Source organism: Gossypium hirsutum, chromosome A10 (assembly GCF_007990345.1).
Source record: "Gossypium hirsutum isolate 1008001.06 chromosome A10, Gossypium_hirsutum_v2.1, whole genome shotgun sequence".
NCBI lineage: Eukaryota > Viridiplantae > Streptophyta > Magnoliopsida > Malvales > Malvaceae > Gossypium > Gossypium hirsutum.
Genome location: NC_053433.1, coordinates 5,564,081 through 5,578,964, shown reverse-complemented (window position 1 = coordinate 5,578,964; position 14,884 = coordinate 5,564,081). Strand labels below are relative to the sequence as shown.

Genomic DNA, 14,884 nt, shown 5'->3' with positions numbered 1-14,884 from the left:
ATCATGAGATAGTGGAAATTGATGATGTTTCCACTTAGATTAATTAAGAATAAAATAAACATGATTAAAGCTTAATTACCTTAATTAAATTAGATTAATTAAATCTTAATTAATGTATATATATTTAAGTTAGAGGAAAGATGAAACAAAACAATCATATTTTTCAAGCCTCACCGTCCACTTGAAGGAAAACAAAAACTACCATTATTGAGCACAAAAGCATTCAACCATTACAAATTAACAATGTAAATTAAGTTAGTTTCATATAAATTTTATATTATAATTATGGGAGCTTGGTTTAGTTAGCCCATGCATCGATTTTTTTAATTGTTAAATTTTTTATAAGTTTTCATTGTTGATAATTGGTTGGATTTGGTGTGAAATTGATAGAAATTAAGCTTAGGTTGTAAAAAGGACTAATTTGTAAAGTTTAATTGTCAGCTTTGTACATTGGGTATCAAATTGAATAAAATATAATTTTTTTATGAAATAGTGATAATAATAGAAAGTATAAGGTCCCTAAAGAATAAATGTGAAATCAAATTTTAATCCAAAGTTCAATACCAAGAGTTATGCTTGTCACGAGTTTAAGGACTAAATTGAATAAAATGTAATATATGCTTGAATTTATGTTTGGATTTGAATTGGATGGGAATTGATAAATGCTTATCTGTTGTATGGCTGTACGTGCCTAAAGACGATGTTGAGTCGTCTAGAGGAAAAGGAAAAGCAAGAGTTGTCGATAAGTGATGCAAGGTTTTCGGTTCATACTTTTATGATTCAAAATAGAAATAATTATTTGCATATACTTGTTTATTGAATTAATGATCAAGGTGAGTATATCATTGTCGTATGAATTGATTTGTTGTGATTGAAGTTGAATACTGAGATAGGGGACTAAAATATGTTATATAATGTGAGATATTGTGTGTTGATGATTAATTAAATTGTGATTTTGAAATTGAATGTAAAATTATATATATATGAATTTGATTAAATTGAAATGGAATGAGATAAATGGTTGTCTTGCAATAGAACAATGCACAAGGTACGATAATTCAAATGTGATTGAACCCAATGTATGAGAAGTGGATAAGAATGATTACAGGTATGATAATGCATATATGTATAAATGTTGCCCGTAAGAATGTGATAAAAGTCTATAATACAATTATCATGTCAATAGGGTCATATGTGTGCTTGAACAAGTTATAACAAGATCTAGCATTTGTTGCAAACTATTGGGTAATATAACGAGATCTAGCATTTGTTGCAGATTCTCGAGTAATGTAACGAGATCTAGCCTTGTCGTGGACTCTTGGGTAATATAATGAGGTCCAGCCCTTGTCGTGGATCATTGGGGTAATATATGACACATGTTTAACCTGGATGGGTAACCTATTGTATTTTCAACTCAAACAAGTAGCTTAGTTCACCTGTGTATCCAAGTCTGTTTACTAAAGTCTATCGGGCGAAACATTATAAATTAAATTGGAAACTTGGATATATAATGAAATAGGTCGATAATTGGACATGGTGATGAAATGAACTATATGAGATTGTTATGAGTTTGTGAATTGATAAATGTATATAGAACTATATGTGTGTTGTTATGTGACTCGTGATATATGTGATTCATTTTAAAGAGAGTAAACAAAAGAGATTATGAAATTTGTTGGAAATGAGTCCTGGAGGCCGAAATGAGTACGAATAGATTGGTAGACTCTAGAAAGGGATTGAATGGTAAGTTAAAAGGTAAATAATGTTAATTGATCATGAAATTGGATGGCTTAATGTTAAAGGTATATATGTTTGTTTCATAAGTGGTGTGGAATGTTTAAATAATATAAAGTATGACATTTGACAATTAGAATGATTTGGTCAATTTTATTGTAATGATGAATGGATTGATTTGCTAAATTTCCATATGTATACTTCTATATGTAATTGATAATGAAATTGTTTGGCATGATAGAATATAAATCGGTTAGCTAATGTATTTATACTTTGTGGTCAATTGCTGGCGTTTAAGATATTTAATCTTGAATCATAAAAGTACCATTGAGCTTTATTGCTTAGTGTATGGTTTGTTTTCTCCGTGTGCAGGTATAGGTTAATTCCGAAATTACTGGAAGTGGTTTCAACATTCAGCCAGAGATCCTCGACTCAGCAATGTTTGTATAATACCATTCTGTTTAATATATGACATGTACCTAGTTTGTGTCGGTTTTTGGTATAATATGTGATATTGTGAATATTTGAAGTTAGAATTGGTATTTTGGAAATGGTTAATGGTGTAAAAATAATTAGTATAGTAGTTGAAATGTTAAGTTTTCTTATGCATCTATATAAGGCATGTAGTTTAATGACTTAAATGATAGAAATTGACTTGTATGTTATGGTTAATTTTTGAATTGAATAGTCAATTTGATGAATTAGTTGGAATGAAATATTCGTGGTAGTATATGAGGTATTGAAAATGTGTTTTTATGTTTTTACTAGGTTGAATGTGTTTTTATGTTTTTAGTAGGTTGAAAGTGAACTTGCCAGTTGGTTAGATCATTTTGAATTGGTACAGTTTGAATCATTTGCAATATATAGTCATGTTGCGACGGGGAACCCTCAAAGTCTTAACGCCAACCTAAGATTTTGAAAACATTACAATTTGGTTCTAATTCGACCTCGGGTTAGCAAAAAAGCTTTCTCAAGCTCGTATAAGATCCAAAAATGATTATATATCCATCATATGCATGTATTACTCGTAAATAAGTGTTCAAGAGTAAAAATTGAATGTAATTGATCAAAGTTGCTCTAGTAACAAGTATGGTATCCTATAGCATAGACCCGACGATTAAGTCAGATAAAGGGATGTTACATAAACTTGGAAATAGTTAGTGACCTTAGGCGTAATTTACTCCATTTTTTATTCACATGTAATGGTTAAATTAATACAATTGATAAATATGAAAGTTATACATGAACTTTGATTCAATGTGCAATTTGATACATGAATTTTGATTTTATGCAATTACACACATTAAACTGTGATTTTGATTCAATTCTACACATGTAAATAAATGTCTTCATTAATTTATTTTTTATGTTGGATAAGTCTAATTATTTGTGTATTTAATATGCAAATGTAAAATGATATTATACTGATAGTGATGTTAGTTATTTACAAAGATTGAATTAAATCAAAATCTAATGTATAAAATTACACAAAATTAAAGTTTATATATAACATTACACCATTGCTCATATATAGTTTTGGGATTTATCCCCTAATATAATGATCTATTGGTACGATAGTAATTATTTAGAAAGAGGGCATATGGTTGAAATTCTATTAACCCAAAATGAAATAGGGATAAAATAATTTTATACATTTAACTTTAATTTTTTACAATTTTATTCATTAAATTTTAATTTGATACAGTTCTCACAAATTATTAATACTGTTATTGATATAACATCATTTTATGTATATATATTACATATATAAATATTCATATTTATCTAATATAAAATAATTTAATATATTTATTTAAGTGCATATAATTGAATTAAAATAAAAATTTAATGTATAAATTTAAAGCACAATTAAAATTATATAATTACACAAAATTAAAATTTACATATAAAATTACCCATTAAATCAAAGTTTTAAGAATAATTATGAGATTTGTCCCAGTAAAATAAAACGGAAATGGGAATGAACGACGTAATAAAAGATGAAGCTTGAGGGCGTCTGAACCATCAGATCAAAATACTAAAAATCCAACGGCGGAGATAAAAACCCTAAAGGCATAAAAGTTGGAGCTTGAGGACAGGAACTTAAGCGTGCTCTTCTCACTGGGTTAAGTAAACCCTATTTTGTTACCCTATCTTTTCCAGCTGTAGTTGCAGTCCAAGTCGCGGCATATCCAGTTCAATACTCCTACCGTAAAGGTTTCAATATCTTAATTATCTCTTTCTTTTATCATTTGGCATCTACGTTTTGAATTAAAAAAAAAGCAGTTAAATTTATTTCATATCTGTTATTCTAATTTCAATCAATGGCTGATCTCTTATCTTTAGATTGTTTTGGGTGACCCTTTTGTTTATAAATTTTGCGGGAAGTATTGTGTAAAAAAGCTTATCTTTCATATTCCTTTCATCTGCCAAAGGTTTATGTTTGTTTGTTTAAATTTTTAGCTTAGTTTATACTTTATGTTTTAACTATTAAATACAATTACAGTAAGTAAATTGGGGCCAGTGATATTTTTTTATATATTGTTCTAAAGTTTTTATATTTCTTTAAATTTGCATTGTCTATTTTTGTTTTCACCCTTTTTTTTCCTGATTTTTTCACATAAAAAAATGACAGCCTTGGAAAAGGATAAGGCGTGAGTTAGGAGTTGATTTCGTTTGTGTTTCCCTAGATTTTCTTGCCTGTTGTATGGTGCTTGATTGTTTCATATGCATCATATTGTGTTTGATTTGTTTGTTTTAGTTCTTTTGATAAGCTTGTTACCTCAAGTATTTTTATTGTGTGTATCCTGGGTCTTGATTTGTCAAATTTTTTATTGATTTGCTATTTACTCCTATGGGCAGATGAACAAGGAAAGGCTCATGAAAATGGCTGGTGCAGTCCGCACTGGTGGGAAGGGTAGCATGAGAAGGTATGTTCATGGTTTGGAATTACATTGGATAGGGTAGCTATGTTAAGGTTTTTGCTTTATATTCTCCAAATATAGGATGTAATTGTTGTTCAATATTTAGGGGGAGAGAGGTGGTTGAATTTTGATGTCTCTTTGTAATTTGTATGTTAACTATTATCTTGTTATTTTGACTTGTGTTAATAGGAAGAAGAAGGCTGTCCACAAGACAACCACCACCGACGACAAACGATTGCAGAGCACCCTTAAGAGAATAGGAGTGAATGCTATTCCTGCAATTGAGGAAGTCAACGTATTCAAGGATGATGTTGTTATCCAGTTTATTAATCCCAAAGGTAGATACAGCCTTATTGAAGTGGACTGCGTGTATTTGAACTAAGACTCATACTTATTTTTCAAATAATATTCTCAAAAGGTTTTTGTACAATAAACTAACATGTGATGGTCTATATATCAGTTCAAGCTTCTATTGCTGCGAACACCTGGGTTGTTAGTGGCTCTCCTCAGACAAAGAGTATGCATCTCTTAACCTTAAAGGCTCCCATAGTTGATAAAAAGGAAATTTAACTTGAAAGGCATCATTACCTTTGTTGATCTGACGTGTGTTTTCCTGGTTTCCAGAATTGCAGGATATTCTCCCTGGAATCATCAACCAGTTGGGTATGTGCACTTGACCCTGAACAGTTGTGTTTTCTTTTTTGGGTGATTGTAAATTGATATCGGCTGTTTTGACCCTTATTCTATAACTTATAGGACCTGATAACTTGGACAACTTGAGGAAATTGGCAGAGCAATTCCAGAAGCAGGCACCTGGTGCTGGTGAGGGTACCGGTACTGGTGCAGTCGCCACTCAGGAAGAGGATGATGAGGAGGTACCAGATCTTGTACCTGGTGAGACTTTCGAAGCTGCAGCAGAAGAAGTCCAAGCTGCTGCTAAATAGTGTTTTTCTCTTTAATTTTATTGTTATATGTTTTGGTGGTTTTTGGTGCTCTTTCCTTGTACTCTTAATGGTTTGGTTCAGAGTAAACCATTTTGTTTTCTAGAATTCCTATTATTATTGGCAATGGATTAGATGCATTTTTCCCAAAGGCCAATAGATTGTCTTGGAATCCTAATCTATGCAGTAAATCTTATCTACAGTTTAAGTTGCATGTGGCTGCAGGATCATTTTTATTTGATTTTCCTGAAAATGGATTAGGTTAAGTGTACTCATTTGCCCAATTAAAGCTTATATAGGTAGTATTGTCACTAAAAGCACTGCTAATTTGGCCAGCATATGTTGCCGGTGAGGAACCTTACCTCTTATCCCAATTCAGTTTTGATTGCACCACAGGTAGCCAAAAAACTTGAAACTATTTAGATTAGATCTCCAACTGGAAAAAAGACTCCATATATTTTTCCAGTTGATGCAATCTCGTACTCCCTTTGTACTTAAAAAAAAAAAGGACTATTGAAACTGTTATTCATGTGAAAATCTTGAGAAAGTAACTAAAAAAATTTAGGAGTTTCACGGTAACTTGATATCTTGCTGTGGTTGATATTTGTCATTTAATTACTTATCAGAAAGACGTGGATTGTTTAATTAATTATCAGAAATTAATCATTTCTGAAATGATTCGTAACCATCAATTATAATAAAAAGTTATGGCTCTAAAACATTGAATCTCTTGTACTCACTAGACCTGTTGGTCTTACTTGAATATTTGCCAAAAATGTGAAAAAATTTAGGAGAAATATAGGTTCAAAAAATAAGTTTGGACAAAAAAAAAGTTTGCTTAAGAAACGGGTTGGGTCACAGGTAAGATATTTTTAGTCTAGGCCCAACCTGAATTCACTTTTGTTTTTTAATGTTATTTTCTTGTTGTTTTTTACTATTTTGTTACTATTTTGTTATTATTATTTGGATATTGTATAAAATTTGTTTTATTGTTAATTTTATTATTATTTTAGAGACATTTGTTAATTTTGTTATTATTTTAGAGGTATTTTCTTATTAAGTTGTATCTATGTTAGTGTTATTTAAGTATATATTTTTTAAAATTTATTTTCAATTTGTTAGAAATATTTATTTTGATGTTTTTAGTATTTTTGATGTATTAGATATATCTAAAAATTATATAAAAATAATATAAAAAAATTAATATTGACGGGCCTAGCAAACAAGCTTAAATTTTTAGTTAGGCCCGATCCATCCCGGCCTATGGACACCTCTAATACTCACCATGCACAGTTTTTTTTACAATATGCTTTTCAAGGGATGAAAAGATTGATCTAAAAAGAATTTGACAGAACTCTAATGTAAATTTCAAAATTTTTATCTTTTACAACTTGAAATATAATGATATGTTTGGTAGAAGTATTATTTTTTTTACATATGTTTTAGCATATAAGTTAGCAGTAAATTAATTCAATTGATAATATTTAGTCACTTCCATGATTTATTTTTAGCAATGAGAAAGAAAGTTTTTTGCTTATTATGAAGAGGTCTTATATTTGTAAGAGTTTTAACTTGTCATTTTAATTTCAAGTTTAAACTTGTACACTTTAAGCCTATGTACATGCCATACTAACCTCAAAATGCAAAATCGTACTCTTTACCAAGCCAGGTAATGTGATGGGACGAGGATGTCTCGGACCATTTCTACCTTTCTTTTCGACTTCAACCTATGTGTTAAGCTAAATAGCTTAGTTGAACTCTAATCATGGTTGTACTCTTTCTAAACTCTCCCTAAATAAAAGAAAGCATGAGTCATTATTTTCAAACACTTGAATTCAAGAAAATTATAAAGAGAATTTTTTGAAATTATTTCAGAAATATTCTAGAAATATTATTGTTATTTACAACTTGACCCCAAAGGTTTAGATAAATTATGAAATTTCCCTATTGATAATTTTGTGAAAATTTTTCTAATTCGAAGTGAGCCCACACTCGATAGACGTGAGCTTGAGGATAGCGTGGAAGACTATTTGGTCGAAAAGTTCATCCTAAACAAATCATAAAAGTATGATTTTGATTAAGTGTTTATTTAGATAAAAAACCAAGTTCTTATTTTTGTTTTTGATTTTGATTTTTTTTTAAACTTGGGTTTTCCCTTAAACCTATTTTCCGTTATGTTTTTCGAACTTGATTTTCCAGCAGTCCCAGCAATGAGAAGCACTTGAATGATTGGGTGGCAATCATGAGTTTTGCACTAGGCATTATGCCTTGTAATGTGCAAGTCTGCCTTTGGTAGGAAAATTGCATTGTAAGGGAGGCATAGTTCCAAACATTGGACTTTAGGTACAACAACCATTGGATTCCCAGCACTAAGTCACAACCTTTTAGTGGTAAGACCATGAAATCAGTGATGAAATGACTCCCTTGTGCTCTCCAATGAACTATTTGAACCCATCAACTATGGTGACTTTAAGCTTCCAATAATGTTCTACAAGTAAACAAAGCCGTCTCATAAGCTTTGGGTCCACAAAATTGTAAGTGCTACTTGAACCCACCAAAATGATAACCTAAGGGGCGCCAATTTGAGCCACGATCCTTACGGTGTTGTGACCTTACGATCTTTGAATGGAATGTAAAGACAAAATAGAATGGGAGAAGGTCTCCCCCTTCTGCTTAGTGGACTGAAGATATTCTTGGCAATTTTGGAAATCTTCAAATTGTGGACTCTTTACTTCATTATCACAAATTGATTAAGGATCCAACAACAATTGATACAATTGGAACTTCATGCACTTGTGACCAGGGGTGTACTTGACTGCACACCAAAAACATAAGCCCTTCTTCCTTCTATCTTCCATATCAAATTATGATAGGGACTTAGTAAACCCTTTTTAACTAGTGGCAACTTAGGAATTCCCACTAGAAACAAGAGTGCGACTCATAGTAGTGGTAGCTTGTGGAGTAGGGAGTAAAGTTGGCAGTATAGGATACCTTCCACTCCCTACTAAAAATCATTTCTTCTGATTACTTAGTAAAATACCTTTAACTTGCCTACCAATCAAGAAGCCTTCTACGAATATTTTAAGATTAAACAATTACAGGTACTCTCCAATCTCTATTTTCAAGATAATAGTAAAGATTCTTAAAACATAAGTCTTAAGTAATTGAAGGTGGTTAAAGAGACTTACAAAAACATAATGATATTGGTCTACTGAATCTTATCGCTTGAACGAGTCCAATTTTGCCATAGGATCAAGGAAGGAACTAGAACCAAACCTTTCTTTTAGACTTTGAGCATAATTATCCCAAGTGAGTAAGTGAAATCCTTGCTTCTAGGTATAGAAATGATGCCAGTCAAGGGCTTTCCCTTCCAAGTGTAACATGATAGTTTTCATTTTGGCACTGCCGATTACACCTTCAACCTTAAAGTATTACTCAAGTTTTAACCACCAACCCCGAAAATCTGTACCATCAAACCTTGGACATTTAAGTTTATAAGGTTGTAAGAGAGCTTCCAAGTGACTCATTCACGAAGGCGTTCCCATGCATCCCAAATCTACCATGGGAGAAAAAATCATAACCAGGTGGAGAACCCACCAGAATTCCTTTCCCTTTGTCCTGAGAAGACCTAGTAGCAGTAGCAGTAGCAGTAGCAGAAGAGGAATGGCCCAAATATTGCTCGACAAGGCTTGCAATTCATACTAGATTTCACCTTTGAATTCTTCCCTAAGCTCTTTCAAGCGCGAGTCAAGCTTAGTGTCCCAATGGGAAAGCTCAATCTAGAGTTGAACAACTTTCTCTTGAAGGTGGCCCATTTCCTTTTGAAGTTAGGTGGTCACTCCTTCACCAACCATGGAGTTAGCTCTGATACCTATGTTATAGAAGAGCTAAAGAGATGAGAGAAAAGTAATTGAGAGAGGGAAGATGAAGGAAGAGACTCGAGAGAGAAAAGAGAGGAAACGAAATTCTATTCCACTGAATGCATAATTATTTCTCTCTATAACCATTTCACTTAAATAAGAAATAGTACAACTGTTACAAGGGCGGTTATTGTTACTATTTCTTGACAATTGTATCATTCTTCCAATACATAACATTTTATTAACATAAGAAAACATAATAAAACACATCATTTCATTAATGGTTCGTTGAACCAAAACACTGCACATTATCAACGGTCCAAAAGCCTAGGGAAATAACATAAAAATAATAGAAACAATAGTCAACATTTCCTTACATAACAATTGAAAATAAATATATTGCTAAGAAATGAATGAAAAATGGATCAAATGTTGAAAAATGTGGATTAGCTTTTTTTTTTCTAAGTTTTTCAGCTTTGGCTTTTCGAAGTTAATCCATTCAAGTTAACCACACCATCATTTTCTTTAATAATACTATATCTAGCATAATTTGATTAGTTGAAATGAAAAACTTAACCATGTTGGTTAAATACTTAAAAATGTATCAACTTGATTTACAATTTTCAAGTTTAGTTATAAATTAAGTAAAAATGGATTTAGATATCAAGTAGATAAAAATTTCTAAATTTAGATACCATGATATACGGGGTGGTACTAAAAGGGCTGTAGGAGTCCTTATCCCTAAAATTTAAATTTTCATTTTTGATCTTATAAAATTTATAAGATTTTAATTTAATAAATAATAAAAATGTACTTTAATCTCTCTAAATATAAAATATATTTTTATTTAATATTTTAAAAAATTATAAAAATAAAACTATTAAAACTAATAAATTACATTTTAACTTTAATATAAATATATAGTTTAATTTCGAACTTCTAAAGATAATATATAATAACCTTAGTTAAAACTTAAAGAAAAAAACGGAAGAGAGAAGTAGAAAAGCACGCGATTCTAGAGCGCGTGAGGCAAGTGCTGACGAAAAAGACGTTTGCAACAGTTCTGGCTGAGAGAAGATTTGATTACAGAAAACAATTTATTACACCTCACCACAACACGACAAGAAAACAACCCAACAATATTATTCAATAAAATAATGAAACCCAGCTTAAAAACAACAGTGAGCTGAGCACCATTTTAAAGTAGCTGGAGCGACGCTGATGGCGGTGGTGGTTGTGGAGGAAGAGGAGAGATAACGCTGGTGAGCTACTAAACTAAACAGATAACTTTTTCTTTTCTTTTCAAAAAAGGTTTTTTAGAATATATGTAAACAATATTATCCAAGCTGGTGTTTACTTTTTTGTTCTGTTTTTTTGAATAATATAAAAAAAAAAAGATCCAAAAGATAAAAGAGTGACCTTTGAGAAACAGAGAAAGTGTGAGGTGAAAAGGGGGAGACATGCACTAGATTCAAGCTTAGTAAAACAATGCTCACTTGTGTTATTTCTCTTTTACTTCATCAAAATCCCCAAGGTAATTTTTTTCTCCCTTTCTTTTTCTTTCTATTTACTTGGCTTTTGTTCTTCTGGGGTTCTTTTACTTTTTTTTTGTTTTGTTTAATCTAGTATTTATTATCTATATATGTATCTTTCTGTACAGATTATATGCTTAGAAAGTTTTTGGTGTCTATAAGGTTATAGCCTTTGAATATGATTGGATTTGGTGTCTGAGATGGCGGGTTGGAATTCACTTCTATAGCTGATCAATGGGTTCTTTTTTTTATTTTTTTTTTCTAAAGTTTCTCTTTTGGTGTTTTTGGTTCAACTTTGAGCTCTTTCTTTGGATACTTTGTTGCTGGATTTGCATGCATGGAAGGGCTTTTGGGTTTGAGGTTATGTATAACTGATTTGACCAAGAATCCATTTACCTTTCTCTGCCCTTATGTTCTCCTCCCCCTTCCTATTGTCCTTTTCTAAATCTTATTATTGGGGTAAACTATTGATAATATTTGGTGTTCTTGTATCAAACAATTCAATGTTAGGCACCTGCTATTTCGTTTTCCTTATTTACGCTTATGATTTAAAGTTGCTTCATTGTGAAATTGTTTCCATGCTGAGTGAGGTACTATTACCTCAAGACAAGATTTGTTCTAGATTTGTGGTCTAATTAATCAATTTGAAAGGCATGAGTAACTGTAACTTCAGATGATGAACTGCAATGGAGTGTATGGAACTCATGAAATTTTTTTATGGTTCTATGGATGTGTTAGAGAATCCTAGTGAGCCTTCTTTTCACCACTTCATATTTTGTATCTGAATTTAGCAGTATAACATGATTGCTTTTAAGGTCAAATTGCTCTCTATACATGTTCCTCTCTATCTGTTGAAGTCAAATTAAGTTGGTTATATAAATTTTCCTATACCTCATGAAAGAAGCATTTTGATCATTTCTTTCTTTCTTTCTTTTCTAATTTAAATATCTAGCAAGCACAATGACAATTTGTGGTTTGATGCTAGGTCACTGAATCGTACAGATTTAACAAATAGCAGCAAAGATTTTGTCTCAACATTTTCATAGATCCTTTTGAGCTTCCTCATAAGTTGAGATATCTTGGAACAGTAGTTTACAACAATGCAAAATAAGAAGGATTCTACTGTCAGTTCTCATTCAATGAGCACCTATGTTGTTGGCTGCTCATCTTGGGAAAACTCAACTGAATCTCATGTTCAGCATTCAAGTATTTCTGAAAATTTAAGCTTGAAGATGGGACTTCTGCCTCAATACTTGAATAACAACAAGCAGCTAAGTTTTCAATTCCAAGACCAGGACTCATCATCAACTCAATCAACTTGTCAATCTTGTCCTGAAGTCGCTAGTGCTGGTGATAGCAATCTTTATGAGCAAAGTTTAATTTCAGCATCATCAGGTCTTTATATTTTCCCCAGTAACCTGAAGTAGCATTTTTGGATAATGATTCAATCCTTGTGATATTTTTTTCCTTAATCTGTGTTTCTTTTGCTTAGCAAGTATCTTAGATTTTATGTGCATGTTCAGATGGACTGACTTCTTTTATATTCTGACTAAATTGAGTAAAATAGAACAAGCGAGTTGCAAGCCTATATGCAAAAGGAACTTTCAGGTTCCACTGTGCTACCTGGCTGTAGATGTTAATATACTGCTACATTTGTGGCAGAGCTTCCCTTAACACAATATTACTAATTCATATGTTAAAAGTAAAGGGATCTTTTTCCTCTCTTGTCACCGGGTATATCTAATTAGCTGTTCTTAAATTTGCTCAGGAGGTAATGAAATGCATGGGAAGCTTGTTGGAGATCATACTAAATTAGCCACCTCAATGGGAACTCAGGAATGTGTCCTTCCTCCTTCTCAAGTTGACTATAGCAAATCGATTGTAAGTTATTAGTTAACTACTCATGTGGTTTGGCTGCTATGTGTTGTACATTGTATCATAGGCTTAGATATCATTTTCTATGCCACAGGCTCATATTCCACTTCATTATGCTGATCCGTATTTTGGTGGTGTGGTAGCTTCTGCTTACACACCGCAAGCTATGGTAAGAATCTTTTTGTGTTCATTAGGTTCCCCGTTCTTACACCGCATTTATGTCTGTTTGATGGCAGGCACTTCGCTTTGGCATAACATCAATCCATAGAAAAGAGTATTGTTGCTTTTAAATCTTATTGAACACCATAAGTGATATCGTCAGGAGTCACTTATACCTTTCCTTGTGATCATTGTAAAGATAGTCTGCACTTTGAGGAATCTCGTAAGAGAAAGGTAGTTGAAAGAACCTAGACATCGATACCAGATATAAGATCTAGTCTTCAGTTACTGTAAATGTAACCTTGTTGCCGTAGATATGAATTCAACATCATAGGTCAGGAAAATCTATTTAAGGCACGCAACTTGTTATGTGTGAGGCAAAAATGTGTCTTCTTTGTTATCCATTTGTGAGATATTTGTCATTGGCTCATTGCATTGCTAGCAGATTCATCATCAGCGTACAATGGCTATGCTCCCTGCACGTGTTCCATTGCCTCTGGAGCTTACACAAGATGAACCTATCTATGTTAATGCAAAGCAATATCAGGCTATTCTTAGGCGAAGACAATATCGTGCGAAGCTTGAGGCTCAGAACAAACTCATCAAAGTTCGAAAGGTGTGTTTCTTCAAGTTTTTCCTTCTTGCTGCACGTGAACTGCAACTTCGCCTAGGATGGTAGTCTGGCTAATTGGCTTACAAAGATATTACGTCGGAAGTTCTTTTTATAAATGTTTGCAGCCATATCTGCATGAGTCTCGACATCTTCACGCTTTAAAAAGGGCTAGAGGAAACGGTGGGCGATTTCTCAACACAAAGAAGCTCCAAGAATCGAAGGGTATTACTACAAGCAATGGACTGGATACGTACTTCAAATCAGAAGTTCATCAGCTGGAAAATTACAAAGATGCTGCTTCGACTGCCTCTTGCTCCGACGTCACAACTGCTTCCAACAGTGATGAAATATTCCAGCAGGCTGATTTCAGGTTCTCTACATATTCTTCTCACATTGGTGGACCCATGCCTGCTCATACTGGCGATATGCAAGGTGGTGGGAACCTCCATCATCGTCTCTGTGGATAGATGAGTTAATGAATCCTCATCCGAGCAGTCCTGTATTTGGTGCTCCACTGAAAAATGGTGACTGCTTTGTTCCCATGGGAAGTCATCCTTGGCTCTGTTTAATTTGCTGTTTAGTTTACTTTTATTATCAGACCGTTTCAAAACCATGGACATGGATCAGTTATGTCTTTACAAGAACTAGTAGCCTGCTGTCTTTTTTACTGTTATGTTTTCGTTCTGAAGACATTTAATGAATTTGTGATTAGTGGTATTATTAAGAACATAAGATAAAAATGAATGGCTGGACATCAGATCATACACTTTCAATTCCTAGATACGCCAAATCTGCGGTAAAAGTATTAGCCCCGTGGGTGGGGCGGCACGCGATTTTTGAGTGAGAGGTGCTGACTTTCGAGTGATTGAAGAGATTATATGAAATTGTGATTAACAAATTAAATTTTTATTCTTTGACTTTTTATATTTTTAATTAAATTTTAATTATTTCAAAAGTAAACATTTTGATTTGTTATTCTCCTATTAAAAAAGAAGTAGAATTACAGGTTATACATTTTAAAATTCTAAAATTCTAAGATGAATAAATTAATTTCTGTTAAATTTTATAGTTAAAGGATAATGTGGTATTTTAATTTAAATAGTTAATTATTAATTTCGTCTTTAAATTATAGTTAAAATATTTTTTTAATTTTTTCTCAACAATAACTCTAATTATTTAAATTTTTTTATTTAAAAATTGGAATTGGTCCATTTTCATGTCAACAGATAAATTTTAATGATTTGTT

The 14,884-nt window shown here is 32.2% G+C and overlaps 2 protein-coding genes across 4 annotated transcripts; both read left to right on the top strand.

The window, feature by feature from the left end:
- Positions 1–3,794: 3,794 nt before the first annotated feature.
- On the top strand, positions 3,795–5,801 carry LOC107897443 (nascent polypeptide-associated complex subunit beta). Its single transcript, XM_016822901.2, has 6 exons — positions 3,795–3,951; positions 4,597–4,664; positions 4,848–4,996; positions 5,119–5,175; positions 5,283–5,321; positions 5,415–5,801. The coding sequence occupies exons 2-6, from the start codon at positions 4,597–4,599 to the stop codon at positions 5,600–5,602; spliced, it is 501 nt and encodes a 166-aa protein (XP_016678390.1). The 5' UTR covers positions 3,795–3,951; the 3' UTR covers positions 5,603–5,801.
- A 4,764-nt stretch (positions 5,802–10,565) lies between these two features.
- LOC107897444 (nuclear transcription factor Y subunit A-3) lies at positions 10,566–14,355 on the top strand. Of its 3 annotated transcripts, XM_016822902.2 has the most exons (7): positions 10,566–10,721; positions 10,857–10,993; positions 11,977–12,386; positions 12,760–12,872; positions 12,961–13,035; positions 13,471–13,641; positions 13,764–14,355. In XM_016822902.2, exons 3-7 carry the CDS (start codon positions 12,092–12,094, stop codon positions 14,103–14,105), a joined length of 996 nt encoding a protein of 331 aa, XP_016678391.1. In that variant the 5' UTR covers positions 10,566–10,721; positions 10,857–10,993; positions 11,977–12,091; the 3' UTR covers positions 14,106–14,355. The 3 variants fall into 3 exon arrangements, with proteins under 3 accessions (XP_016678391.1, XP_040935609.1, XP_016678392.1); XM_041079675.1 differs by lacking the exon at positions 10,857–10,993 and having other exon boundaries at positions 10,627–10,721; XM_016822903.2 differs by lacking the exon at positions 10,566–10,721 and having other exon boundaries at positions 10,728–10,993.
- Positions 14,356–14,884: the final 529 nt, after the last annotated feature.